We start from the raw sequence: 24204 nt of genomic DNA on the forward strand, positions 1-24204 counted from the left end.
CCCCCCCTGATCTGGCACACACAGGCAGTAGCAGCTCGGCTGCTAGTGGCTCCGCCTGCCGAAACGAAAGCCGTTGGCTTGGCTTGCCGGCCGATACCCTTCAGCAAAAATGACGTTTGGCGGCGAGCACGTAGACGGGACATGTCCCCATCGAGCAGGTGGCGGTGCTAGTTGAGATTTAATGTTTTAGCGGCCCTGAGCATTATACTTTTGCATCGTCGCTGCTATGGCTAGCATTAGCGGCACCACGCAGATTGCACAGCGGACTCCCAGACATTTCCGCGATGGGGTTTCGGATCTTGCCCAGGCTGGCACGCTCGTAAGCCGTCTTCCCTGCCAAATCCCCGGTCGTGCTCTCTCGCTCGCTTGCGCATGACGACCCCTGCACATGTCCTGGTCCTGAGGCTACGCCCATTGCGGACTAGGCTGGGCTCCAGGTCCCCTGCGCGGCGGCCATGGTTGTCCCCTGCGAGGTTCCCTGCGAGGTTCCCTGGCAGCGGATACGCTGGATGCAACGCCATTTTGTCTTCACACTGTGTCGGCGGCCCTGTCAATTTCGCCTCCGCAAGTCCACACTGATCAGAGGCAGAAAGGCACGCACCAGGCAGGCAGGCAGGCAGGCAGCAAGCAGGCAGGCAGGCGCCAGGGCAGGGGACAACCCCAGTGGGACCAGTGGAGCCGAGCACGGCCCACACAGCACGGGAGCCCCACTGCGAGCAAGCCCACTGCACGTTCCAGCCAGTCTCGGGCCCAATTGCCCCCCCCACCAGCAGCAGCTCCCCCATTCCCGTGCCCCATTCACCTCGCCGTTTGTACCTCGCTCCTCCCACTACCGCCACACAACCAAGACCTCGCCTCGCCCTTTTCTCACAAGAGAGCTCGGTCTGGATAGCTTTTTTTCTTGTCGAGGACCAGGCAGAAACTTGTCGAGACTTGTCGCCAGCCTGCTAATCACTCCCGCCCAGACTCCAAGAGCATGCTGCCGCCAGCCTCATCCTCCAATTCCGACTCCTGCTCCCCTCGCCGGCACCCCTCGTTGTCACTGTGTCGCCCTCGACTTGTAGCTCCCGCAGCTCCAGCCAATACCGAGTAGACACAGCCTGCCGCCCGGCCAGCCTGCCTGCAGCTTTCCTTCTCACCCGTGGCCCTTGCGCAGCCATCGCTCGAACCCCTTCAACCGCCAGACTCCCAAAGTTTGCTGCAGCGCACCGACTTCTCCAACCGCCGAGTGCACCTCTGCTTTTTTGGACGGTTCCCGGACTGCATCCCAAGCATTGACCAAACCGCCGACGACCTGCGTTTCCACTGCCGTCGAGCTCTGCTAGCTGTATCTTGTCCGGCCCTTGGGTGCTAGAAGCATTGCGGGGGGAAGCAAGCAAGGCTCTGTCCTGCCCGCCGATCTGTCGCTAGCGTGAGGCGACGACGACCATGGAGACTGTCCCAGAATCCGGCGCTCCGGCGACCACGGAAGCCGTCATGGCCGATATCGTAAAAACAGAAGCATACCCCGAGATCCCTGGCGCACCCGCTGTGCCAGCTGTGAGCGAGGGCGGCGAGGATTCTGGTAGGCATCACTGGCTTATACGCACATTGGACTTGCGGACCTAGGGCATGCCGAATGGATACCGCCGCTCCCGCTGCCGCTGCTCCCACCCTTACTGTCACCTCCTGCCCGGCTTCGGCCATTGATGCACACGCCTGATACATGTTGTCGACACTCGATGAGCCCTGAGCTAACCACTGCGCTTTCCTGCTAGGCACAGCTTCCTCGATTACGGTCAACACAAAAACTGCGCCGCCGGCCAACAACTTCCCTCCACCCAAGACGGACAAGCCCCGGCCACACGTCTGCGGAACATGCCAGCGCTCGTTCGCCCGGCTGGAGCACCTCAAGCGCCACGAAAGGTCACATACCAAGGAGAAGCCGTTCCAGTGCCCCGAGTGTACACGATGTTTCGCTCGCAGGGATCTGCTGCTGCGCCACCAGCAGAAGCTTCACCAGACGACAACGCCCTCGTCGCGCCCTCGGAACCGCAGGGAGAGCGCCAGCGGCGCCGTGCCCCCGGGCAGCCGCGCGCGCAAGAACAGCATCGCCAGCAGCACCGTCTCGGGCGTGGGCGGCGGCCCCACGACGATGCGCCCCAGAGCCAACACCATCAGCCATGTCGACGGCGCGCACATATCCATGATGGCGGCCGCCACTGCCAACGTCGCGCGCATGAACTCGGGTCACCCGCACGGCCACAGCCGCCACCCCAGCCTGGTCGGCCTGCCCATGCAGCAGCACATAGAGCACTCGTACGCGGGCATGGCGGCGGCCATGGGCCAGCGCGGCATGGCCCACGGCCTCCCAAAGCTAGAGACGCACGCCATTGGCAGCTTCGACCCCTTTGCCAACGGGCTGCGCACCGCCCCTCCCATCGCCGCCTACACCAACGAGTTCGATTTTGAGGGCCTGCTCTTCGGCTCTGGCTCCACCATCAACCCCAATGCGCTGCACTACAGCGACTCTCCACACTCCATGGCCATCGATCCCACCTCGCCCTTCGCCCACGGCGGCATGGCCGACATGGCCTCGGCGCACCAGATGGACGAGACCTTCGACTGGCTGACGGGCTTCGAGCACCAGATGTCGTTCAACAACGCCCCCGAGCACGCCGTCGACGGCTCTTCTCCCTCGGCCATCAGCACGGCCAGCCAGAGCGGCATCAGCGACGTCATGCTCGACGGCTCCAGCAACCACCCCGCTGTTACCACCGTTGCGCCATCCACCACCTTCTTCCAGCCCACCGCTATCATGGGCCCTCCACAAATGGCGCACCCCTTCGGCATCGACATGACGGGCGGCTTCTTCCCGGACCTGCTCAACGGCACGCCATTATCGCCGCAACCGCCGCACCAGAAGGGCATGATCGAGCCATACCTATCGACGCCCCCGCCATCGCTGAACTCGATCAGTCCCTCGGTCCTGTCCGGCATGGGTGGTCCCAACATGAATCACGCGGCCATGGGCGGCTACGGTGCCGGGCCCGAGACGCCCTCGTCGATCAATGGTAGTAACAATCATGGCACCTCACCCATCGCGACTATCACTGATTCAACAAGACACGCCATCCTAGGTGCACTGTCCTGCGGGACGTCGCAGCACTCCCTCCTCACCGGACGCCGATTTTCGCCCGGGGCCGCGGCAACGCAGCTCCAGGACGGCTCGGCCTCGACGGCAGCGGCGGTCGACAAGCAGCTCCCGAGCACCCAAGACATGCAGCGGTACGTGGCCGCGTACCTGCGCTACTTCCACCCCCACCTCCCGTTCCTGCACGTCCCCACCCTCTCCTTCGAGCTGCCCGCGAACCTGGTCGGCGGACTGGGTGGAGGCGCCGTTCCCGGGGCCGGCTGCCTGATCCTGTCCATGGCGGCAATCGGGGCCCTGTACGAGATGGAGTGCGAACAGTCGGCTCACCTTTTCGAGATGGCCAAGAAGATGATCGGGCTCTACCTAGAGGAAAAGCGCAAGGCGACAGTCGGCCTGGCGAGCTTCAGGCGCGCGTCGACGGCCGACACAAGGGCGCCCCCAGCCGACGGGCGGGGGGAAACGCCGCTTTGGCTGGCGCAAGCGATGCTGCTAAATAATATATACGGGCACAATTGCGCGGATAAGCGCGCCGCCGAGATTGCTCACACACACTCGGCGACACTAGTCAGCCTCGCCAGTGGAGCGCAGCTTCTCAGGCCAGTGAGGGTGGAGCCGCGGCAGCGCAGCGGGGATGAGGGCATGGATGGGATCGAAGGTCCCTGGAGTGGGGAAGGACAGCGGCAACAACAACAGCAGCGGCAGCAGCAGCAGGCATCCGAGGCCGAGCAGCAAGCTGAATGGCTCAGGTGGAAGGAGATGGAGGAGCGGAAACGCACGCTATATGTCATCTTCATCCTGTCTAGCATGGTGGTGTCAGCGTACAACCACATGCCGGCCCTAACGAACTCGGAGATTGGGCTGGACCTGCCCTGTGACGAGGAGTTCTTCGCAGCCGAGAACGCGGCCGAGTTCAATGCCAAGGGAGGGGTAGCGGCGGCAAATCACAACCGTATGACGTTCCACCAGGCCCTTCGGGATCTCTTGTGCGCCGGCGAGAGGCAGCAGCAGCCCGCGCCGGCGGGGCCAAGCAGCAGCACCAGCACCAGCAGCAGTGGCGCCCACCAGCCCTTTGGCTCGTCCATCAACCCGGCCGACCTCCCCAGCAGCGACCTGAAGCCCAGCACTTTTGGCTGCCTGGTGCTGATAAACGCGTTGCACAACTACATCTGGGAGACGAGGCAGAGGCACCGGAACAGGACATGGACAAACGAGGAGACGGAGCTGATGCACCGGCGCATCGAGCCGGCGCTGAGGGCGTGGCAGGCGGCCTGGGCTAGCAACCCGCGGCACAGCCTCGAGCGACCAAACCCGTTTGGCCTGGGCCCGCTCTCGGCCGACTCGATCCCGCTCCTGGACCTTGCCTACGTGCGCCTGTTTGTCAACATGTCGGTCACCAAGGAGAAGTTCTGGCAGCGGGACTGGGACGGGCTGGCGCGCGAGCTCTCTCGCGGCGAGGAGATTGTGCAGCACGCACAGCACTCGCCCACACAGTCGACAATAACGGATAGGTCCGAGACTTCGGGTGCCGGCAGCTCCGTATTTATAGATTCCCCGCCGACCCAGTCGTCCTCGCCAGACTTTGGCGCAGTCAAGACGCCCTCGGCAACAGGCCCCGGGCAACCGCAGCCGCAGGCGGCACAGACTCACAGCACAACGGGCTCCATGTCGTCGGCGTCGGCGTCGGGTCTCGCGGCGGCCGGACGGGCAACGTCGCGGCGGGAGAAACACCTGAGGCGGGCAGCCTTTTTCGCGGCTGACTCGCTGGCCATGTCGGACCGGCTCGGGGTGACGTTTGCCGACTTTAGCCGCGAGCTGCCACTGCAGTCGGCCATGTGCGCGTTCGACTGCTCGCAGGTGCTCGCCGAGTGGGTGGCGACGCTGCAGGACCGGGTGGGCCGGTACCTGGGGGTGCTGGGCAAGGACGAGGTGGAGCTGGGCCAGGTCCCGGCCATCATGCTGCTCGAGGAGGAGGACGTCAAGCTGTTGGTGAAGGTGCAGGACGTGGTGGATAGCGCCGAGATCAAGATAACCCTCGACGGCGGCACCCTAGCGGCGGAGCAAGGGGGTTACGCAGCCAAGATTTTACGAGTGGCGGCGCACATGCTGGGCAGGTCCGGGGCCTGGCCCATCACGCGGCTGATGGGCAGCTGTCTTGAGCAGCACGCCAACCATATGCGGCGGCGGGCCGAGATGTCGGTGGTTGCCAGCGATTGAGCATGGCTGAGCTTGTTTTTTTTCTTCTCTTCTTGGATATCTGGGATAACTACGACCATGTACTTGTTGATACCATGCGGGTAACTGGATATGAGGGGCCTTGATTTGATTTAGGGGGCGTCGGGTTGAAAAACAAAACCGTGTACCTAACCAGATTTGCTACGATACAAACGACGAGATGGAGTCATTTTTCTTGTTGCGTTGGTCTGTCTTCTGTTCCTGCTTGGATGTGAATGGTTATGTTGCAACCCGGCTTCAGCTCGGGCAAGCAGCCGAGACAGCCTTGGACGCACAAGGCAGGTGCAAAGCTGGTGGGCCGCGGCATCTTGGCGCCATTTGCGAGGTGTATATCGGTTCTCGATCAGGAAGGTGCCAAGCCGGAGCCCCGACTCTGCGGCTACAGCGATTGGACAGCCAGGGCTGGAGCTGACCCGACTGCTCCTGCCGCCGTCGTGGCCCGCCTGCCGTTTCCTTGACCGCGCACGACATGAGCTTCCAATCTGGGCCGTGGCTGGGAAGGGAAAAAAACGAGTCTACCACGCCAACTGATAGTGACACTCAGTTCCACCCCATTCATCATTTCCCCTTGGGCCCCTGGTAACCTTGGCCCCCTGGCATTGCGGGGGACGCAGTGGCGGGGGGTGCGCCGACATTCTATGGCCCCTCGTTCTCCGCATCCTCGGCTCGCGGCTACAGGCGGCGGGCGTATCGTATCACGACATGAGGGCAAGACGCATGGCGACCGGGAGGGGCGATGGCGCGACTGGATCCTGGGCCCTCAATGGCGCCAAGAAGAGGCGGCGAAGCTGTTGGCCCCAAGAATCTGGCGCGGCATGAGCTCCGGCTGGTTTGTATAAGTTGGCGCCGTCGCCCGCCCCGACGAGCCAGATCGCCGCCCTCTCCCCTCTCTCTTCATCCGCTCCCCAGAGGCACACCTTTGTCCACTTTACTGTCGACAAAGCACGCACCCGCGTGTCCAACTGCCCACCATGAAGACGGCCTCCCTCCTCTCCGCCGGGCTCTGCGCCCTCGGCGTCCTGGCCAACGAGCCCCTGACGCTGGACAAGGTCGAGGCGGACATCAAGACCAGCGAGTAGGTTGCCTGTCCCGATTGCCACTGTGCCTCGTCCCGCCGCACAAGGCTAACAGACTTTCCAGGCTCCGCAATAACCTGTGGCACTTCAACAAGATCGCGCGTGAGAACGGCGGCAACCGCGCCTTTGGCCTGCCCGGCTACGAGAAGTCGTCCGACTACGTGCTCGAGCGCGCCCAAGGCCGGTTCCACAAGCAGATGGACACGTACAAGCAGTACTTCAACCACACCTTTGAGCAGACCAAGGAGATCAAGCTCACGGGCCCGGACGGTGAGGCCGCCTATGTCATCACGCTGCTCTACAACCACCCCACGCCCGCCGGCGGCATCACGGCCCAGCTCATCGACACGCCCGTCAACGACGCCACGGGCTCGGGCTGCCTGGCCTCGGACTGGCAGGGTATCGACGCCACGGGCAAGATCGCCCTCGTTAAGCGCGGCACGTGTGCCATCTCGGACAAGCTTAAGCTAGCCAAGGCCCACGGCGCCCTCGCCGTGGTGCTGTACAACCAGAACCCCGGCACGCCCGTCAGCTCGGCCACGCTGGGCGCTGAGAACATCGGCCTGCTGGTGCCGGTGGCGACCACCTCGCTCGAGAACGGCGTGGCCTGGAAGGCGCGCCTGGCTGCGGGCGAGGCGCTGACGGTGACTGTCCTGGTCGACTCGGTCTTTGAGACGCGCGAGTCGTGGAACATTGTGGCCGAGACCAAGGAAGGCGACCCCAACAACGTGGTGGTCCTGGGCGCCCACCTCGATGGCGTCCAGGCCGGCCCGGGCATCAACGACGACGGCAGCGGCTCGACGGCGCTACTCGAAATCATGGGCTCGTTTAAGAAGTACAGCGGTTTCAAGAACAAGGTGCGCTTCATCTGGTGGGGCGCCGAAGAGGCCGGACTGATCGGGTCGCTGCACTACACCAGCCCGTCGCAGCTGTCCGAGGAGGAGGCGGACAAGATCCGCTTCTACTTCAACTACGACATGATCGGCTCGCCCTTCCCCGAGTTCGTCGTGTACGAGGACGCGAACCCGGGCGGCCGGGTGGGCGGCCAGATGCTGGTCGACTACATCTCGTCCAAGGGCAAGCCGGCCGAGTGGGGCGCCTTTGGTACCAGCTCCGACTACGTCGGGTTCCTGAACCGCGGCATCCCCAGCTCGGGCATCTTCACGGGCGCCGGCGCGCCCACGGACCCGTGCTACCACCTGGCCTGCGACGACCTCAACAACATCGACTGGGACGCCCTGACCATCAACGCCAAGGCGGCCGCCCGCGCCGCCGCCGCGCTGGCCCTGGACCTGAGCGCCGTGCCGCCGCGGTCCAAGACGACGCCTGCCAAGCGCTCCGACGCGGCCTCGGTCCGCCGCGAGTTCCAGCGCTGGGCCAACATCCAGGCCCACGCCGAGCACCAGCACACGTGCGCCCACAGCGCCAACAGCCGCATTTAGGAGGCTGTCGAGTGTTGCGTAATATAATGTGTACCCAAGAGAAAAAGCAATAAATGATGATGCTTGATGAGCCTTTTTTTCTTTCTTCCGGTGCAAATCACCTGTCCACGTCATGTCTCCGTTGCCAGGTGCTACAGTGAATAAACCAGCGACGGCAGCTGCGACCCACCTGCCGTGTCTCGCCAAGACCCATGGTGTCCAAACCGGCCCGGGAGGCTTGGGACGTGACACATGGCTTGGGATCACAGCCCTCGCCTTCTCCAAATGCCACCATACGCAAAGGATGGAGACGACACAAAATTATATCAATGCCAGAAATGTCTGATTCAATTCATGCCATGCCCTACTCCACCATTCGAATATATACAAAAGTATGACTTCCTTGGACTCCATTCAAGAAAAAACAAATGCAAAGAAAGATGCCCGCCCCTCCCGCCACCGGCCATTATGGCAGTCGAGTAGCACAATGGTATAACTTCCTAATGGTATCTCTTCTCCAATAAAGATTAATGCTTGGAAATGATGGCAATGCTTATGTATGTTGCGCCGTCTGTGTAGGTGTGTGTGGTCGCGTGTATGTATGCGTATCCTCCCCTTCCTGTCGTGGTGTTTGGAGGGAGGGCGGTCGAGGCTCGAGGTCTGTGGAGGGGTTCACCCTAACCAGAAAGGGAAAAAAAAGGGCGAAAATGCGAAGGGTAAATGAAAACACATCCGTCCCCGCAACGTTTGATATAGGCCCAAGACACATGATATCCGCAGATTTCTCCCACGTGGGAGCCAAATCCGGGCTTCTCAAGTTGTCCAAAATGACGCGTGTCCAAAAACTAGTATCCAAAAAAACACCCAGCTCACACCATCTGCTCGCCTCGCCTGGCTACGCCCGCCATGGAGAGGTGCATAACGGGCCGCTGAATATCGAAGCTGCGGCTAGGCACGTTCCTGCCGCCCGGCGTGCGTGGGTTCGGTACGTTGACCCTGCCAGACCGGTCCGTCAGTCTTGCGGGTGTGTGCGCGTCGAGCTCCTCGTCTTCGTCGTCGTCGTCGGTGCTATCCGTGTCGGCCCTCGTGTTTGCCAGGCCCGACGTGTCGTCGTGTTCGGCCAGGCGCGCAAAGTAGTCGGCCAGCCCGTCGACGCTGGGCGTGCCGACAATCAGGTCGTAGTTCGGCGGCGGTGTCATCAGGGTGGTCGCGTGCGGCGGTGGCGGCTCTTCGGCGTCGAAGGGCGGCGGGTTATAAGAGGGCACGCGTATTAGGTGAATCGGTCTAGGCGGTGCCACGCCCACGTCCTGGTTTCGGACGCGCTGCAGCGGGTTGGGGGCCTGTGTCGCAGCCACTCCGCGCAGGCCGCCGGTCGCAGTGCTAGTGGTACTGCTGGTCCCAGGCCGCAGTGAGGGTGGAGGTGTCGCGGTTCCCGTGGGCAGGTGGGCGGCGGGCGGGGTGGCGGGCATGGCAGCGGCGGCGGCGGCGGGGTTGATCTCGACGACAGGCAGCGTTCCTGTGGAGCTGCAGGGGCTGGGGTCTGTGGCGATGACGGCCGAGTCGGGGCAGCCGCAAGTGGTGGTCTGGCGGTACATGGGCATGTCCAGGCCCGTGTACTGGGGCAGCGACGTGTTGGCCTGAGTGGCACGGCAGTTGAGGACTGTAAACGGCGAGTCGATGCTGATCTCGAAGTGGCGGCGGCGCTGACCGGCCGGGTCGTCGGGGTCGAGGCGGGAGATGCGCATGACGATCTGTGTGCATGTTAGTGTGGTGAGCCATAGAGGCTAGGACGGGTCCAAAAGAAAACCATACCTTGATCCAGTGGAAGACGTTGACATTCTTCCAGCTGCAGTCCGGGTTCAGCCGCTTGGACTTGTCGCGCGCCATCATCTCGCACGTCGGCAGCTGCACGTTCATCTCCATCTCGGTTGCCGCCCAGTACGACTCGAGACCTAGGTCCAGGTCGCCCAGCAGGTTCTCGGTCGGTTCCGGGAGCGGCTCGACGACGCAGGCGCCAGCAAGGTGAGCCTGGGCTCTTTGCGCCTCGGTGTGGCGTCTGCAGGCCGCGGCCGCGCGCGCGCACTGCCGCTCGTCGGGCGTCAGCTCGCCGCCGCGCAGCACGCGCACCTCGCTGCCCTCGTAGGCCTTTGTGTCGAGTGGCTTGCCGGCCGTCCTCTCGAGTAGCAACATCTTGCGGCCCTGGTCCTTGCGCGTGACGCGACGATCGCTGGTCCAATACTCGATGGACTCGGTCACAAATATCTTAATCTTGTGCACCTGCACCTTGGCCAGCGGCGTGAGCTTGAAGGCGATGGGGATGCGGGTGCCGATGGGGAACGATTTGCCCGAGATCATAATGTCGTAGTGCAGCTGGTCCTCCCACTGGCGCGCAATCGAGATGGGTTCGCTCATCTCGAGCGACAGCTGGTCGGGCACGCGCACGATACTGACGTCGCGCACGCCGTGGAGATTGGGTCGGAACGCGCCCGCCCGCTCCACCACCGTCTCGAGCTGCCACCGCACCGACCCGTACTGCAGCCGCGTCGTCTCGAGCTGGTGGTGGTCGATGGGCAGCTCGAACGAGTACTGGTACGTGCCGGGCGTGAAAACCTTGTAGCCCTTGAGCTGCGCCTGGCTGGGCAGCGCCGGCGACTCCCCCTTGCCGAAGCTGCGCGACTGCACCGACTGCAGCGACAGCCTCTTGCGCTCCTTTGCCGTCAGCCCCGTCGACTGGCGGGCCTGGGTGCCGAGGCCGCTGCGCATAAGCGTATTGACCGACATATTGGACCCCGTGGGCGACAGCCGGCCCAGCCCGTGTGACGAGCTAGGCCGCCTGCCGTTGGTGGCGGCCTGCTTGGGCGTAAAGACGCACTGGTTCCCGAACTCGGTCTCCCAGCTGTTGTGCATGGCGTGGAAGAAGGTCAGGCCCTGCGTGCGCAGCGACTGCTCCTCAAACAGGTCCACCTTCAGAGGTGGGATGCCCTCGGGCCACTCGGTCCTGGCGCGTCCGACGAGCTTGAGCGTGACCGACTTGAGCTTGACGTTCTTGGATACGTTGAGCACGAGCTTGCCGCGCAGCAGCGCCGTACCGCTGTGTACGTTCTCGCGGGCGTGGCCGTCGTGCTCGAAGCCCGACAGAAACACGTTGGGCTCCGCTAGCACGATGGAGCAGCTGAGCCCGCTGCCCGACGCCACCGGCTTGGACGGGATCTCTGTCACTGCAGAGCCTATAACGGCGCTCTTTGCCGACCGATGCGGCAATATGCTGCTCCTATAACTGGTCGTGGCCGAAGTTGGGGACGCCATACTGCCAGTAGGGGGTAGGCGGACCATGTGCTCGACCATGTTTGCGCAGGCCTGCTCCTCGGGAAGATCCCCGAGCCTCGAAAGCCTCCTGCCGATGCTTAGCAGGCTCACTGGGCGCGACCTCGGCTGGACCGTAACTCTGGGTGCTGCCTCTCGTGGTTCTGGTACCGGTGCCGGTGCTGGTGCCGGTGTCGGTGTCGATGGGAGTTGGTAGTCTGGTGCTGTCCTGGATCCACTACCAAAGGCGCAGAGTATCTTCTGGAGTACTCTGCTGGCCTTTCCTCCTTGATTCCCCGGGTCCTGACTGCTCCGACTCTCTTCCTTCCTCCTCTTGTTACCACCACTGTTCTTCTGCTTGCTGCTTCTCCTCCTGCCGTTCGCCGTCCCCTCTCCCGACGATGGGTCGCCCAGTTCCTGCCGAAGATCGCGGGGGATGAACCCGGCCGGGTACGAGACGATGTGGATCGAATGTGGCCTCCTTGGCCTCGGCCCGATCAGCGGGTTCGGGAAGGTGGCTGGCGCAGCCTGGAGTGAACGGCGGTCGCTGCGGCCCCTGGGGTTGAAGTACAGCGTGCCGTGGGCCGAGTGGCAGTAAGGCTCTGCCCTCGAGCGGTGGTGATGTTGGCGCGGCGGCGGTGGCTGAGGGAGCCGGGCGCTTTGTAACTGATCTCCTCCGTCTGCAGACATGGTGAGGCGTTCGAGCGGCGTTAGAAGACACTGGACGACTGCAAGGACACCAGTGCGGCACAAGACACTCCAACGTCTGCTGGTGTGAGCTGGCTTCGGGTACGACGTGGGCTGAAGCCGTCAGTTGCTCCTAGGCATAATCGGCCTGCACCATATGTTTTGGGCAAATGTAACAGAAGAAGAGGGAGACGGGGCGTGGTCGGTTGGTCCTCGGCTTGGGGCGAGAGGAGAATTAAAGATATGATATTGTGGGGGAAGACAAGATGCAAAAAGGTAAAACAGGGTTAAAACAGAGTAGTTTGGCTGCAGGTTGTGGGGGATGGCCGTCACGTTATGCCTTGACCTTGCGCAGGGCGCAGGGTACAGGTAGGAGGGATGGTGTGATGCGCTGGCGGCGGGGAGGTGAGGATATCCTTAGATGCTTAGATATCGCGGCGAGGCATAGGATAGAAGGGTATTTTAGGCGGTAGGGATATGTGGGTGATGTTGCGGAGGGCAGCAGGCCGCGACCGGCCGAGTGGAGCACGGCGTAGACCTGATGAGCACACACTGGAAGCGGCAGGGCGAGGAACAAAGAAAGGGAGCGAGGCGGGCTTTGTGCGGGGAGGCGAGCCGGGCGTGCAGGCTGGGGGGTGTGTGGAGGACAGGGCATGTGGTACGGACGGGACGGGGACAGTGCAGCCCGATGGAAGGGAGGGGACGGCAATTCAAGGCGAGGAAGGCGACGGCGAAGGGGCCAGTGCCAGGATGGGAGGGGACAGAGAGAGAAGGGACACACGGACGGACAGTTAGTGGCTCGGCCAGTCCAAGTGCAGTCCCTGCGGGTGACTGATTCATAAAACCCAGCAGATATTACTGGAGGGGAGGGGGGCGTTACGGGTGTATTATCACGGGCTTCCCAGACAGGGCGAGTAATAGGACGGGCAGGCGACAGGGAGGCAGGCGGTCAGGATGGGAGGCCATGTTGAATAGGGAAAAGGGAAAGGGAAAGGGGCATGGGGCCACGCCACTTTGCCAACGCAGAGGCACCGGCCCAAAGTAGCGACTAGGACGCGGCTGCGGTGTGTTGACTGGCGAAATAAAAAAGAAAGGAGAGATGGTAGCAGAAGAGGCACAAGAGGCAGAAATGGGGAGATTCCAGCTGCCTCTGGGCTAGAAAGGACCGGGCCTGGATTTGGACAAAACATAGTAGCACGCCAACCGAGCGCCGGGCGTTGGGTTTGGGGTTTGGGGTTTGGGGATTAAGGTCAGCGGGCGTGCCGACGCTTGTGCCCCCTTGGTTCCTCCTTTCTTTTTTAGATGTCGCCTGCCCGGATGCGATTGCCTGGGATGGGTGGTGGAATGTGGAGTGCAATGCGAGGCGTGTGCAGAAGGGGGGAGTGTGGGAGACATTGGACCTGGCCGAACGCAGAACAGAATCAATCGTTTTCACATACCTTGTCTCTCCCTGTAGCAGCAGCCGAGACAGCTAGCCGCGGTGGCCCTGTGGGCAGCCCGGAGTTGACTGCTGCTGGCCCAAGGGGTGAGTTGGACAGGACGAAAAAAAGAAGAAGAAAAAAACCTATAGTCCACAGCAAACACCAGCCACGGGTGCAGAGGGCGTCTTGCCTTTTTGTCGTGCAGGGTGCCGGAAGCTGGCGTTTCGCAGTTCGGCCGGGAAGTGAACAATGGGAAACGGGCTAAAATGCTACCTAGAGCCGAGGAGGTGTTATTTTAGTGTTTGCCCAGTTGGATGCTGTCGCCAGCCCTCGGTCTCGCCATTGCTGTCAAAACCTGCCGAGTCAAGACCGGCGCACGCCGAGTTCGCTGCAACAGCGATGATGGGCCCGCCCGATGGAGAGAAGAAGTCGCGATGCGCCGATGCGGAAGGCACCTACCAGCGAAAGGAGGGGTTGCGGAATTGAAGCAACTCGGGAAAAAAAAAGGCGGCTGGCGGACGGATGATCCCTTAGCTCGGGGGCCCTGTAGCAGCAACTCCGTTTGTTTGCTGCTGTGTAAAACAACGGTGACGAGGACAATCGATTGATTGATTGATTACATGACCAGCAGCCGGGACAGAGGGGAGGGTAGGGCCAAAAGGGGAGAGGGAACAGAGAAGACTCCTCCCATCGTCTCTCCCCCGGGCCTGCCCCAGGTCTGGCTGCGTCATCGACGATGACGGCACTCGCTTCTATTTCTGATGGCACGCTGCGCTTGCCAGAAAACCGGGTCGCATTGGCAATTGGCGGGGGTTGGCGCAGGTCTTGGTCGGGCAGGCCGAGATGGCAGAAGCTCCTTCCTCACACAAGCCACTAGCATCAGACGCCATGGCGCGCTGTCTGTTGCGCCTCTCTCCAGCCACATCGCCAGCGCCGGCAGGCAGGGAAGGTGACGCTGACGGCTCTCGCGCGCCCGATCTGTTCCCAGTTTGCAAGAATGCACTGATTCCCAGCCGTCATCTGCGACGGAGTGGTGTGGTGGCATCCGTCGCGCTAGTCGGGAGCTCTGTGCTGCGCATTTGCCTCGGAGCGGAGAGCCAAGGATACGCGACAGCGTGCGTCTCCCGGCCACTCGCCCGCCCACCCACATGTCCTCACCCACTTGCCCACCGCACCAGACCCGTTCGGGCGGGCGCCTGGCTTCCCGTCGTCTGCCCTTCTGCCAGAGTGCCAGGCCGCGTACCACTGCTGGGCACCGGGCGAGCTGTAGTTGCCAAGAAACCCCCGATCATGCCGCCCCATCAGCCTAGCTGATTCGCCGCCAGCGCACGCCTAGTAAAGGCCGCGAGTCTCTCCGATGAAGAGCGAGGCGGGAGGCGACTTGACTAACGCGGGGTCCGGCCGAGACTCCACGTCACCCGGCGGCGCTAGAATCGCAAGGGCTACCGACGAACAAGAGACGAAGGGTCGAGACCGGGGAGTCCTGGACGCTGCCCAAGAGCACAGCGAGTGTGTCCACTCATCCACTGTCGAGCGTGTCCCCAGCTGCCAGCCAAAAGCCGGGTCGAGCGGCACTTGTGCGTCGTTTCAGGATTTTCCTTGGCTCGCTTGCCTGCTTCCCGCTCTCCCGCATTTCCAAGGTCGCAAGGTCGTTGCGGTTTGCTTTCTGTGGCTGATGCACGACGCACGATGCGCGCGGTGGCTTTTCCAACCTGGCCAGCCCCTGGCCCCGTGCACGTAACGGAAATGTCCTCGTGTCCTCCAGAACGAGGTGAAGAATAAAAAGTACCAGGACTGCCGGCCACGATGCAACCGTGGCAATTTGCGTGACAGGGCCGCATGCGTCGCTGGGGGATGACGGGTGTGCCGCCTGTGTTTCCTTCCATCAGATCAACATGAATGATTCCATCCCGTCAATTGGCGAAAGGTTTCCTTCCGGCATCGGACATGTAACCGCTTCTTCCAGCCCCTCCCAATTGGCGCGAGCCCTTTGGAATCATTTGACCTTTGGAATCCCAGTACCGCACTGCAACCCACCCATTTTGCTGAGTAACAATTCTGCATACTTTTCCGTGTTTGCCTCCGTCTCGATACCGACCATATCCCATCTCTCTCGGGGCCTGGTCGACTATGCGTCGGTCCTCGGGCCTTGCCCTTTTCTTTTCCACTCTCTTGTGCTCTCGATGCCGCTTTCTCGCGTCTTCGTCACCCAAGCTGAGCAGGCCGAGGCCATGTCGAATATGCTTCTGGAGCAAGCGCCCCAGCCCCGACGCAGAGACTTGGTCGAATTGCTGCTGCAGAGGGCGTCGTGACATTGGACCAGCCTGTAGTGCGACGTCGACGGTCCAGAGTGCCTTGCTTTTAAATTGCCAGACCTCCCGGCGCGGCTCACGCGGTGCGGGAGAGTCCTGACGTTCAGAGGCAGTCAGGCAGACAGCTGAAGCAAGCAGCTTGATTCTTGCGAACCTCGATGCACCAATGGGGGGCCACCGGTGACAGCAGGAGTTGACAATCATCCAAGCACAGCAGGCGCTCGCCGCGCCCGCCAGGCCCAATCTAAACAGGGTGGGCCAGGAGGGAACTACAAGGCTTGCCTGCCCACACAATATGTTGCCAGATATAACCACCCCTACACCGTATATTCCCCAGATTGTCAATCTTGCACGCTTTATGCGGCTTTCGCGCCTTATAGATTAGCATTTATCTTTGTTTTACAGCGACCATGTCCCTGCCGGGCGCACCACAACCACTGGCGTCTTTTTTGCATCGCCCCAGTCCTAGCCTCGCCCGTCACCAGCGGGTATGCCCCACAAAAGCCCCCGCGCAAAGCAACCAGCGGGCCATCCAGCTTGGTCACAGGACTGGCCAGGCCGCCGCCGGGCATCACCGTTTTTTCTTTTTCTTCGCCTTCATTATCGCGCAGTGTCCTGTTGTTTTGTCGAACCCACATCCCCCTGGCAGTCGGGGCTTTCCATGGCAGGGCGTGCCTATTGCCGCTTTGCGGTCGAGGCCTACCAGCAACCAAGCAAGGAAGCAACCAGGCCACTCGCTCACTGCTTGGCCGTGTCAGGGTCTTTGCCCATCCCCGTCATCGCGACGCATGAGTATTGGCTTTTTTAACCTCGGGGAGTGACTAGAAAACATGCAATTCTGCGCCAGTTTGTTTGTCCTGGCTTTTTAACCCGACCAGAGGAAACACCCTTTGGGGTGCCAAGCTCCTCTGGCTCGCTTGCGGAATCTTCCCTTGTGAAGCTCCTCTACTCAACCTGCATCCATGTGGGCCTCGTGGCGCAACGGTAGCGCGTTTGACTCCAGATCAAAAGGTTATCCGTTCAAATCGGGTCGGGGTCAACTGCTCGTCCAGGGCATCTCTTTTTCTTCTTTTTCTTTCAAGCACACCTACAACGTTCTTTTGCCAGCAGACGTTAACTCGAGATCACAGGCGCGGACTAGCGCCGACGCGGAGACGCTGGTTGCCACAAACGTATTCGTATTCGGTTCATGAATTTCTTCCCTCGACAGCAACACACTACAGCTGGCGCCTGTTTTTTGACATGTTACTGTCGCGACTTGGCAGCCTTTAGCACTGAAAAACGGGGTTTCCAAGGTTAGGACATGTTTCCAGTGTCCCGGTCGACAGCCCCTTGAAGCATGGCGGGCACATATCTGATGGGCAGAGTTAGGTGGAGTTCTCGTCCGAGTGTCGACGCCTTCCAGATACATACATACATATGTATATATTTGATTCGCGGATGGCTTGGATGAGCGTCGCCCCTCGCGTGTCGTCAGGGAGAGTGTGGATAGTGCGATGGAGGCATACGATGTGACCAGGAAGACCTGACGATCAGCTTCCCCCCTGGCACAGAACCGCCTGTGGGCTTGTCTGCATGCATTTGCCAGGCCACCTCTTGAGTATGAGATGATGGGATGAGGGTAGTCACTCGGTTAGCAGCCGGAGAGCCGCACGCACGTGTTTTGGTAGCGCCATTCTCTAGGCACGGATTGAATGCGACCCATTTCACACCAAGGGCCTTGGGTGTCAAGTAGGAAAAGGGAGTTAAATGTTAGTCGAGTGGTGTCATTCTCGCCATCCTCGCCCGGCCTACTAGGCACGCCGGATGTTGCAGCAACAGGCCGTGCCCGGTGACGCTCAACTCCAGGACCGCCACAGATACGTGCGCCTTTTTATCTCATCTCCGGTCAAGGTGGGCTGTTGATCTGGATGGCTTGTATGGCACCTGGGCACCATTCGCATCCTCCAGCTGCTGTCGGCCTGTCCGTCCGACATGACGTCCTTGGGCCTTTGTGATATCAGATTTTCGTTTCTGGCCATTTCGGTCGCGCGATTCTGTGAGATCCTTGCCTGGGGCTACATGCTTGCCCTTTATGGCCGCTCGAATCTGGTATCGTCGCTAGTGGCATGGGACATGCCTTGGGATGGGAAATGGCTGGAACGGATAGAGCTATGTTTGGCGGACCAGGTCAACATCAAGTTGGGTTGTTCCAACAAGTCACGTCTCTCCACGGAGGTCTACCACGTAGTGCCTAGAATGGTCACCTGCTCATCCGTCCTTGGATCCGTTCCCGTCAGGGGTGGTTGACGAAGGAGCATGCCTTTGGAATGCCTTCGGTGTGTATGTCACTTGCATCGCCAGCCATTTCCACATCACCATACCAAAACGCTTGGACATTACAGTGTATTATCACATCATTGATCTTTAAGCTTTATCTAACTCGTAAACAGACTCATGCACAGGTACAGAGGAAAAGTCGCTCCATAAAAAAGAGAAACCCGAAGAGAATCTCTTCGATCCTGCTTCAAACTTCCCAGCCAAGAGTGACATGCTGCATACCATCCCTATCCATCCCAACCGCACATTTTCCCGAATCCTAGAACAGACAGCGCTTTAGATGGTGTAGCGGAAGAAGGAGGCGTTGTCGCCCCTGTGGCGCTCGGCCACGCGCTCCTCCTCAGTGTACTCGGCGGGGGGCTTGTACTGGGCGTCCCTGCGCGCGTTCTCGCGGCGGAGGTAGACGTGCATGAAGATGGACAGAACCAGGGCCATGCCCTCGAGGGCGAGCAGGGTCGCGTGGCCCGAGATGTAGTGCGGCCCGTCGCGCGCCAGGTACAGGTAGCCCGAGATGGTGCCGCCCAGGTTGCCGAAGCCGACGTGCATGGCGATGCCGACGCCGCGCTTGAGCGAGCCGCCGATGTTGTTGCCGTTCCAGGCCACGCCCTGCGGCACGTTGGGGTAGATGCCCGACGCGAGGAGGAAGCAGCCGGCGTACTTGACGTTGTTGGACTGGCTGACTATGAGCATGACGAGGCCGGCCATACTGGAGGTGTGTTAGCCGTTGGGTGAACAATCTTTTGCGGGGAGGGGCAGAAGCAACTTACGCCATGAGGATGAAAAAGCTCATGAAGAGACCGCGCTGGCCCAGACGGTCGGCGGCCCATCCCGCGGCGATACAGAAGAAGCAGGCGACAACATATGGGGGCACCGTCATGAGCTGTGCCACCTTGGGGTCGCTGTAGCCGAGGCCCTTGACGATGGTGGGCAGGAAGAGCGAGTACGAGTAGAGGCCGGTGTAGATGCCGATGGTGATGACCATGTGGACCCAGATCTTCCAGTCCTTGATGGCGTCCCAGAAGTAGCGCATGTCGAACTCGTCGGCCAGGGACGAGCGGTCCAGCTTGAGGCGGTCCGTGACCTCCTTCTTCTCGGCGTCCGAGAGGAATTTGGCCGAGTCGGGGTAGTCGTACATGACCTTGTAGGCCAGAAGGGCTGTGGACAGGACGCGTTAGCACTGCCGTCTTTGTGCGTGTACTTTTGCTTGACAGTTACTCACCGACAGCAAAGGTCAGGATGCCCTCGAGGATAAAGATCCACTGCCAGCCCGAGAGACCACCGACCCCCCTCATCTCCAGGATGCCACGGGCCAGGAGACCACCAAAGGCACCGGCGCACGTGGCGGCGGAGAAGAAGATGGCCATGCGCAGACCGCACTCATGGCGGCGGTACCACATGGTGATGCTGGGAGGCGTTAGCAAAACAGAAAGATGGCTAGAACGGCGGGCGGCATGACAAGGGCTTACTAGTAGGTGATGCCCGGGAACAGACCACCCTCGGCGATGCCTAGAGCGGCGCGGCAGACCATGAGACCGGCGTAGTTGTGCACGATGCCAAGCAGGGTGGTGCAGATGGCCCAGGCGACCATGATGGAGGGGATCCAAATGGAGGGCCGCCAGCGCTTCATGGCCATATTGGACGGGATCTCGGCGGCGACGTAGAAGGGGAAGAAGATGGACAGGGCATCGTTGTACTGCAGGCGCGCCGGGTCCAGCTTGAGGTCGGCTTCGAGCGTGTCGAGGCGCGCGTTGCCGATGTTGGTGCGGTCGAGGAAGGAGAGCAGGTACAGACAGCTGACCAGGCATGTTAGCGACGGTATCAAAAGATCGCGTCTTCTTTCTAGGTGTAGAAACTCACGCAAGAAAGGGGATCAGGTGCAGGTCGATGCGCCGGATCAGCTTCTTGGTGGCCGCGGCATCCCAGGGCCCGGTGGCCTGCTCTGGGTCCCCAGACCGGTAGTCGACCTGGTCCTGGGTTGCCTTCTCGCCATCTCTCTCGACGCGGACGCTGGGGGTCTGGCTGGTGGCACCCTTTTTGATCTCGTGATCCGACGAGAGATCCGACGTGTGGCCCATTTTTGCGGTTCCTTCTTGTCCCTTGTTTATGTCTTCTCTGCTCTTTGCTTGTTTGGTTGACGGGAAGTCAACCAAACCTGCCCTGGGGAGAGGACCTCGGCTGTGGTGGCCCGGTAAGGCGAGGTCTGAGTCAAGGGTGACGAGCCAGGTGAAGGGGATATGGTTGCTCCTTCGAACCAAGGAACGAAAAGCACCGCCTGAGTATATGTAGGCGGGGCAGGGAGAAGAGAAGAAGAGGGAAAGAAAAAAAAAAGGGAAGAGGAAGAGGCAATGGGCCACGAGGGGGATGAGGAGGAGGAAGGAGACGAGGACCCCGGATGGAACGGCAGGGCGGGAAGGTGTCTAGATAAAGAGAATCTCGCAAGCCGGCGGGATGCACAAGCAACCCTCGAGACCCGGCGGGTTACCTGCGCGTCCAACAGGGAGGGAGTGTGTGTGGGTAGGCGGGAAAATGATGATGAGTTGGGGCACCCCTGTCGCCTGGCTCGAGGCCCGTTAGGACGGCCCCATTGGGCAGCCGGGGGACCCGCTCTGGGCCTGCTCACCACCCCAACACGACGCTAGGCGCAAGGGAAAAAGGGAGACGTCGGTCGTTCGAAGCGGAAGCCTGGGGGAAAAAACGCAAGCAGCGAAAGTGGGAAAGGATCAACACACCTCTGCCCCTGGTTTTTCCCTTGGCCCCCCGAACCGCGCACACGCCGCTGACACGCAGGACGAAGGAGCCGTGGTCGCTGGTAGTTAGGAACCTGAGCAGCCAACCGGTGTTGCAGCTGGGGTTCTGGGCCAGTAGCCAGCACGCGCCTCTGGTCCCCTGGAATTAGCCTGTCGCGGCATGCAGTACATATTTGACATCAGGATAGAGGCGGCGTGAGGGCCGGGACGCGCGCTGTAGAGGAAGAGAATGGCCGGCCACGGGACGGGCTTCGGGTCAGGGCGTCGGGGCTTGAACCGTTTCTGTGCATATTTCTGTGCCTTCCCTTCAGGTCCCCTTCAGGTCCCCTTCATCTCGGAGAACACAGCAAGCAAGAGACGGAGGTCAATAGCCAACAAGGGGCGGTGACGCTGGCACTGTCGCCGCACGCTTATGCGCCAAGGCCATCACTCGGTCCTTCTGTCCGGGTACCTTTACTACAGAGGGTTGACCTCGGGTTCCGCACCAGTGGAAAGGGCTGAATTGGCTGGGGGTTACTGGACTGCCGGGACGCCACCGGACGGCGGGCTAGAACATGCATTAGGGCTGTTTTTATTTAGCGGAGAGGCCTGAATATCGATTCACGGGGTTGGTGTCGTTGGTTTTCGCTACTCTGGTCTGGTTTGGTGTCGTCGATTGCCAACTTTGCCAACGCGCATCCCCAAAGCGTGACCCCCGCGAAACCGTCCAGCACAAGATGGGACAAGACGCTGGGCAGGCTTGTCCAGATCTCTTTTCGCATTTTCCCACCCACCGCTCGCTTCCAGACGCAGTGCCAAGTGGCCACTGCCCAACACGGCAGCAACAACCGGACAAGCGACACCAACCCTGGCCTGCGGATCCGCCCTCCTCATTCCAGGCCCCTCCCCACTTTGATTTACCCCATGGGATTTTTTTTTTTGACCGAGTGGATGTGGCGGCCCCGAATCTGTGTGCTTGGCGGGGGTCCCATGGAAATTGGAGAAAGCCTGCCGTATTTTTCTTTGCTGAGCAATATCTTGGCTGTCCTTCTCCTGACAGGGTGCTGCAGGCCCTGCTGACATGCAGGTTAAATGCAACCCGCTCCCGGTTAAGTAGCCCTCGCCTTCATCCAGCCATCATCGCCGACGCCATGTGCCCTTCGCCCCTTGGCAGGAAGACCGGCCTGGCGAGGACGAAGCATCCATGCCAGCCAACACGTTTGGGGACGACGGGCTGGCGCCGTTGATACTCCTCCCTTGGTCCCCCTTCTTGGTCCCCTTTGGGCGCGCGACAAGAGATCTCGCCAAGATTCCTTGCGCTGGGCCACGTGGTGCCAACGCAAGCCACAGGAGCAACAGGCGTCGTGAGGGGTGGGAGGTGTCGTCCCCACGACCCGAGTGGTCGACTCCATGCCCGCCTTCCAAGAAAGAAAAAAAAGGGAAATAAAAGGGAGAACAGACTGCTGGTGGCGGCGACTGGGGGTCACCAACATCCTTCCGCCCGAGGGGCTTAGTCTGTCCTGACTGCTCCACACACACTAGATTCATGTCGACAACGGAGTCTTGCGCTATCGCAAGGGACAATCTTGTTTTTTTGTTTTTGTTTTTTGTTCTCCTTCTTCTTGGGTGGCAGCAAGCAGACCTCGGACATCAGAAGTGGGGCCTTGTCCGAGGCCGCTTCCCCCATAGATACACGTTCGTACCCTTCGCGTAACCAGATGGCCGTTAAATTGAACAAACCGCTTGCAAATGAAAGTCAATATCCGGTGCCCACCACCACAGCCCCAAAGGCCAAGGCCTGCCCGTAGCCCAGGAAGGGCATATTCCTGGGGCGACTAACCGTGTCCCCGGGTGCGGATTTCGTCCCTCCGCCAAGTCTCTGGACGGCAGGCTTGCGCAGAGACGGCTCGTCATGAGTCCGGCATGTCTTGGCGCAAGTGACAGACAGGACATCCTTACCTTTTCGATTTTTGCATCGCTCCACTGCAAGTTGCGGTTCTGTTGAGGGACTCTCGTTGAATTATGGCGTCGCATGCATGGTTTGACGCACCACCACCACCACCACCACCACCACCACCATCACCACCACCACCAGCTGTAACCGATCCTTCCGATCGACGTTCGGCCGGCCACGTGGAAAAGGATGCACTGGATGTTCGGAAAAGGTCAGCCGCAGTGCTAGCGGACTCGAGCTGGGTTGATTCGCCACGCCCAAAACTTTGTCGTGCTTGTGAAAAACAGATAGCAGCAGGACGCGGATGCATCATGCGATTGCGCTGGCTGCGACAATAATCCAACCATTCTTCCCCTCGTTCTCTTGGGCTGGCCAGATCGGCACCTCACTAGCTCCTTTGGTCCGGCCCTGGACCAACGGGCGCAGTAGCGCCGCCCGATCTGGCGCTTGGGGTTTCGCGCCCCCGCCAAAACAAAGTTTGGTCGTTTATCGCGACGACGGTGGGGGCAAGACGACATGTGACGAAACCATAGCCCGTCCTCTAGCTCCCACCAGGGGTACCGTCCCGCAGCCACGGAGCTCGGGTGTTCCCAAGCGTCGGTTGCCCAAGCGAGGGCCTGTCTTAGGGGAAACCGTCGCCTGAACTAGGTTGTTCGGGCTGGTTTCTCGGGGTTTCCCGATATTGAGCTAATTATTGAGGCTGAGACTGAAAGGGATGGAACATCGTGGGGAAGGTTTACCTTCTGCATCTACTAGCGGGGTTTGGTTGAAACGACCAGAGGACAGTCGAGGTCGATTGGCGAGCGCCCAGCACTTGTTGGACCATAAAGCGACGCGAATCGCATGTGCCGCTCCAACGTGGTTGTGCTCGGAGGCGGCTGGTCTCGAGGGATCGGCAGGCAACAAGATTGCCAGACATGAGGCAGCCTGGGTGCCTGAATTTGTGCACACAGAGTCAGCGCCACAGACTTCCCCAGCAGCTGTCTAGTTGTCTTGTGCTTCATGATCCCAAACATTTGGACTGCACGCACGTGGCGAGGTGGCAGCACAGTACGTGCAGAGAGATTCCCAGGGTAGCCCATGAGAAAAGTCTAATGTTACCCACCGATGCAGCATGTGATAACAGTGTGTCATTAGCAATAGGGCCGTTGGTATGTGATTAGAGACAAGGAATTATACAGTGGGAATCTCAAAATATACACCAACTAACCCCTACTAAATAACCAAAACTGCTAGCGCTGCACCCACGGCCACGACGCCCGTAGCCCAAGAAGCCCGGCTCCCAGCAGCATCGGCCGCCTTGCGCTCGACGCTGAGCTGGAACAGCGGGTCCATGGGCTGCGGGCCGGCCGTCTCGTCGAGCGGCACGATGCTGTTGTCGACGCAGAGTCCGTCCGAGTCGCCCCAGGTCGCATCCACGGCTGTCTTCCAGTTCACGTCCGGGTCCATGACTGACCGCGGCGTGTACCAGACGCGGCAGTTGGCGGCCTGGTATAGGAACTGGCGCGGCGTCTGCGCGTCGCCCGTGCCGGAGGCGTTCTTGGCGTTGACGCCGCCGGCGCTGCCCGGCCGCGACGCCCGCGTCAGCGCGTACGCCGCCCCCAGCACGCTGACCCCGCT

At 60.9% G+C, this 24204-nt stretch overlaps 6 protein-coding genes and 1 non-coding gene across 7 annotated transcripts in view; 3 read left to right on the plus strand and 4 right to left on the minus strand.

The window, feature by feature from the left end:
- Positions 1 to 1428: 1428 nt before the first annotated feature.
- Positions 1429 to 5347, plus strand: GGTG_08988 (DNA binding regulatory protein AmdX; the record flags this gene model as incomplete). The annotated part of the gene is made up of 2 exons (XM_009226830.1): positions 1429 to 1564; positions 1758 to 5347. 2 exons carry the CDS (start codon positions 1429 to 1431, stop codon positions 5345 to 5347), a joined length of 3726 nt encoding a protein of 1241 aa, XP_009225094.1.
- Positions 5348 to 6049: 702 nt separating this feature from the next.
- Positions 6050 to 8013, plus strand: GGTG_08989 (aminopeptidase Y). Its single transcript, XM_009226831.1, has 2 exons — positions 6050 to 6440; positions 6506 to 8013. Exons 1-2 carry the CDS (start codon positions 6337 to 6339, stop codon positions 7881 to 7883), a joined length of 1482 nt encoding a protein of 493 aa, XP_009225095.1. The 5' UTR covers positions 6050 to 6336; the 3' UTR covers positions 7884 to 8013.
- A 170-nt stretch (positions 8014 to 8183) lies between these two features.
- GGTG_08990 (hypothetical protein) lies at positions 8184 to 13973 on the minus strand. The gene is made up of 4 exons (XM_009226832.1): positions 13733 to 13973; positions 13292 to 13546; positions 9675 to 11845; positions 8184 to 9613 (listed from the first exon to the last, which is right to left on the minus strand). The coding sequence occupies exons 3-4, from the start codon at positions 11205 to 11207 to the stop codon at positions 8732 to 8734; spliced, it is 2415 nt and encodes an 804-aa protein (XP_009225096.1). The 5' UTR covers positions 11208 to 11845; positions 13292 to 13546; positions 13733 to 13973; the 3' UTR covers positions 8184 to 8731.
- Positions 13974 to 15024: 1051 nt separating this feature from the next.
- GGTG_08991 (hypothetical protein) lies at positions 15025 to 16365 on the minus strand (the record flags this gene model as incomplete). The annotated part of the gene is made up of 3 exons (XM_009226833.1): positions 15025 to 15949; positions 16015 to 16200; positions 16328 to 16365. 3 exons carry the CDS (start codon positions 16363 to 16365, stop codon positions 15187 to 15189), a joined length of 987 nt encoding a protein of 328 aa, XP_009225097.1. The 3' UTR covers positions 15025 to 15186.
- A 187-nt stretch (positions 16366 to 16552) lies between these two features.
- On the plus strand, positions 16553 to 16624 carry GGTG_20177. The gene has a single exon. It is a non-coding gene; the product is annotated as a tRNA-Trp (tRNA).
- Positions 16625 to 17955: 1331 nt separating this feature from the next.
- Positions 17956 to 20397, minus strand: GGTG_08992 (high-affinity nicotinic acid transporter). The gene is made up of 5 exons (XM_009226834.1): positions 19762 to 20397; positions 19371 to 19697; positions 19124 to 19308; positions 18672 to 19059; positions 17956 to 18610 (listed from the first exon to the last, which is right to left on the minus strand). Exons 1-5 carry the CDS (start codon positions 19977 to 19979, stop codon positions 18181 to 18183), a joined length of 1548 nt encoding a protein of 515 aa, XP_009225098.1. The 5' UTR covers positions 19980 to 20397; the 3' UTR covers positions 17956 to 18180.
- Positions 20398 to 23425: 3028 nt separating this feature from the next.
- The window catches only part of GGTG_08993 (peptidase S41 family protein), a 4029-nt gene continuing 3250 nt past the window's right edge, over positions 23426 to 24204 (minus strand). Inside the window, exon 4 of the mRNA XM_009226835.1 lies at positions 23426 to 24202. Coding sequence (XP_009225099.1) covers positions 23800 to 24202 — 403 coding nt within the window. The 3' untranslated portion in view covers positions 23426 to 23799. The remainder of the gene's footprint in view (positions 24203 to 24204) is intronic.

Source organism: Gaeumannomyces tritici (genome assembly GCF_000145635.1).
Source record: "Gaeumannomyces tritici R3-111a-1 unplaced genomic scaffold supercont2.5, whole genome shotgun sequence".
Taxonomy (NCBI): domain Eukaryota; kingdom Fungi; phylum Ascomycota; class Sordariomycetes; order Magnaporthales; family Magnaporthaceae; genus Gaeumannomyces; species Gaeumannomyces tritici.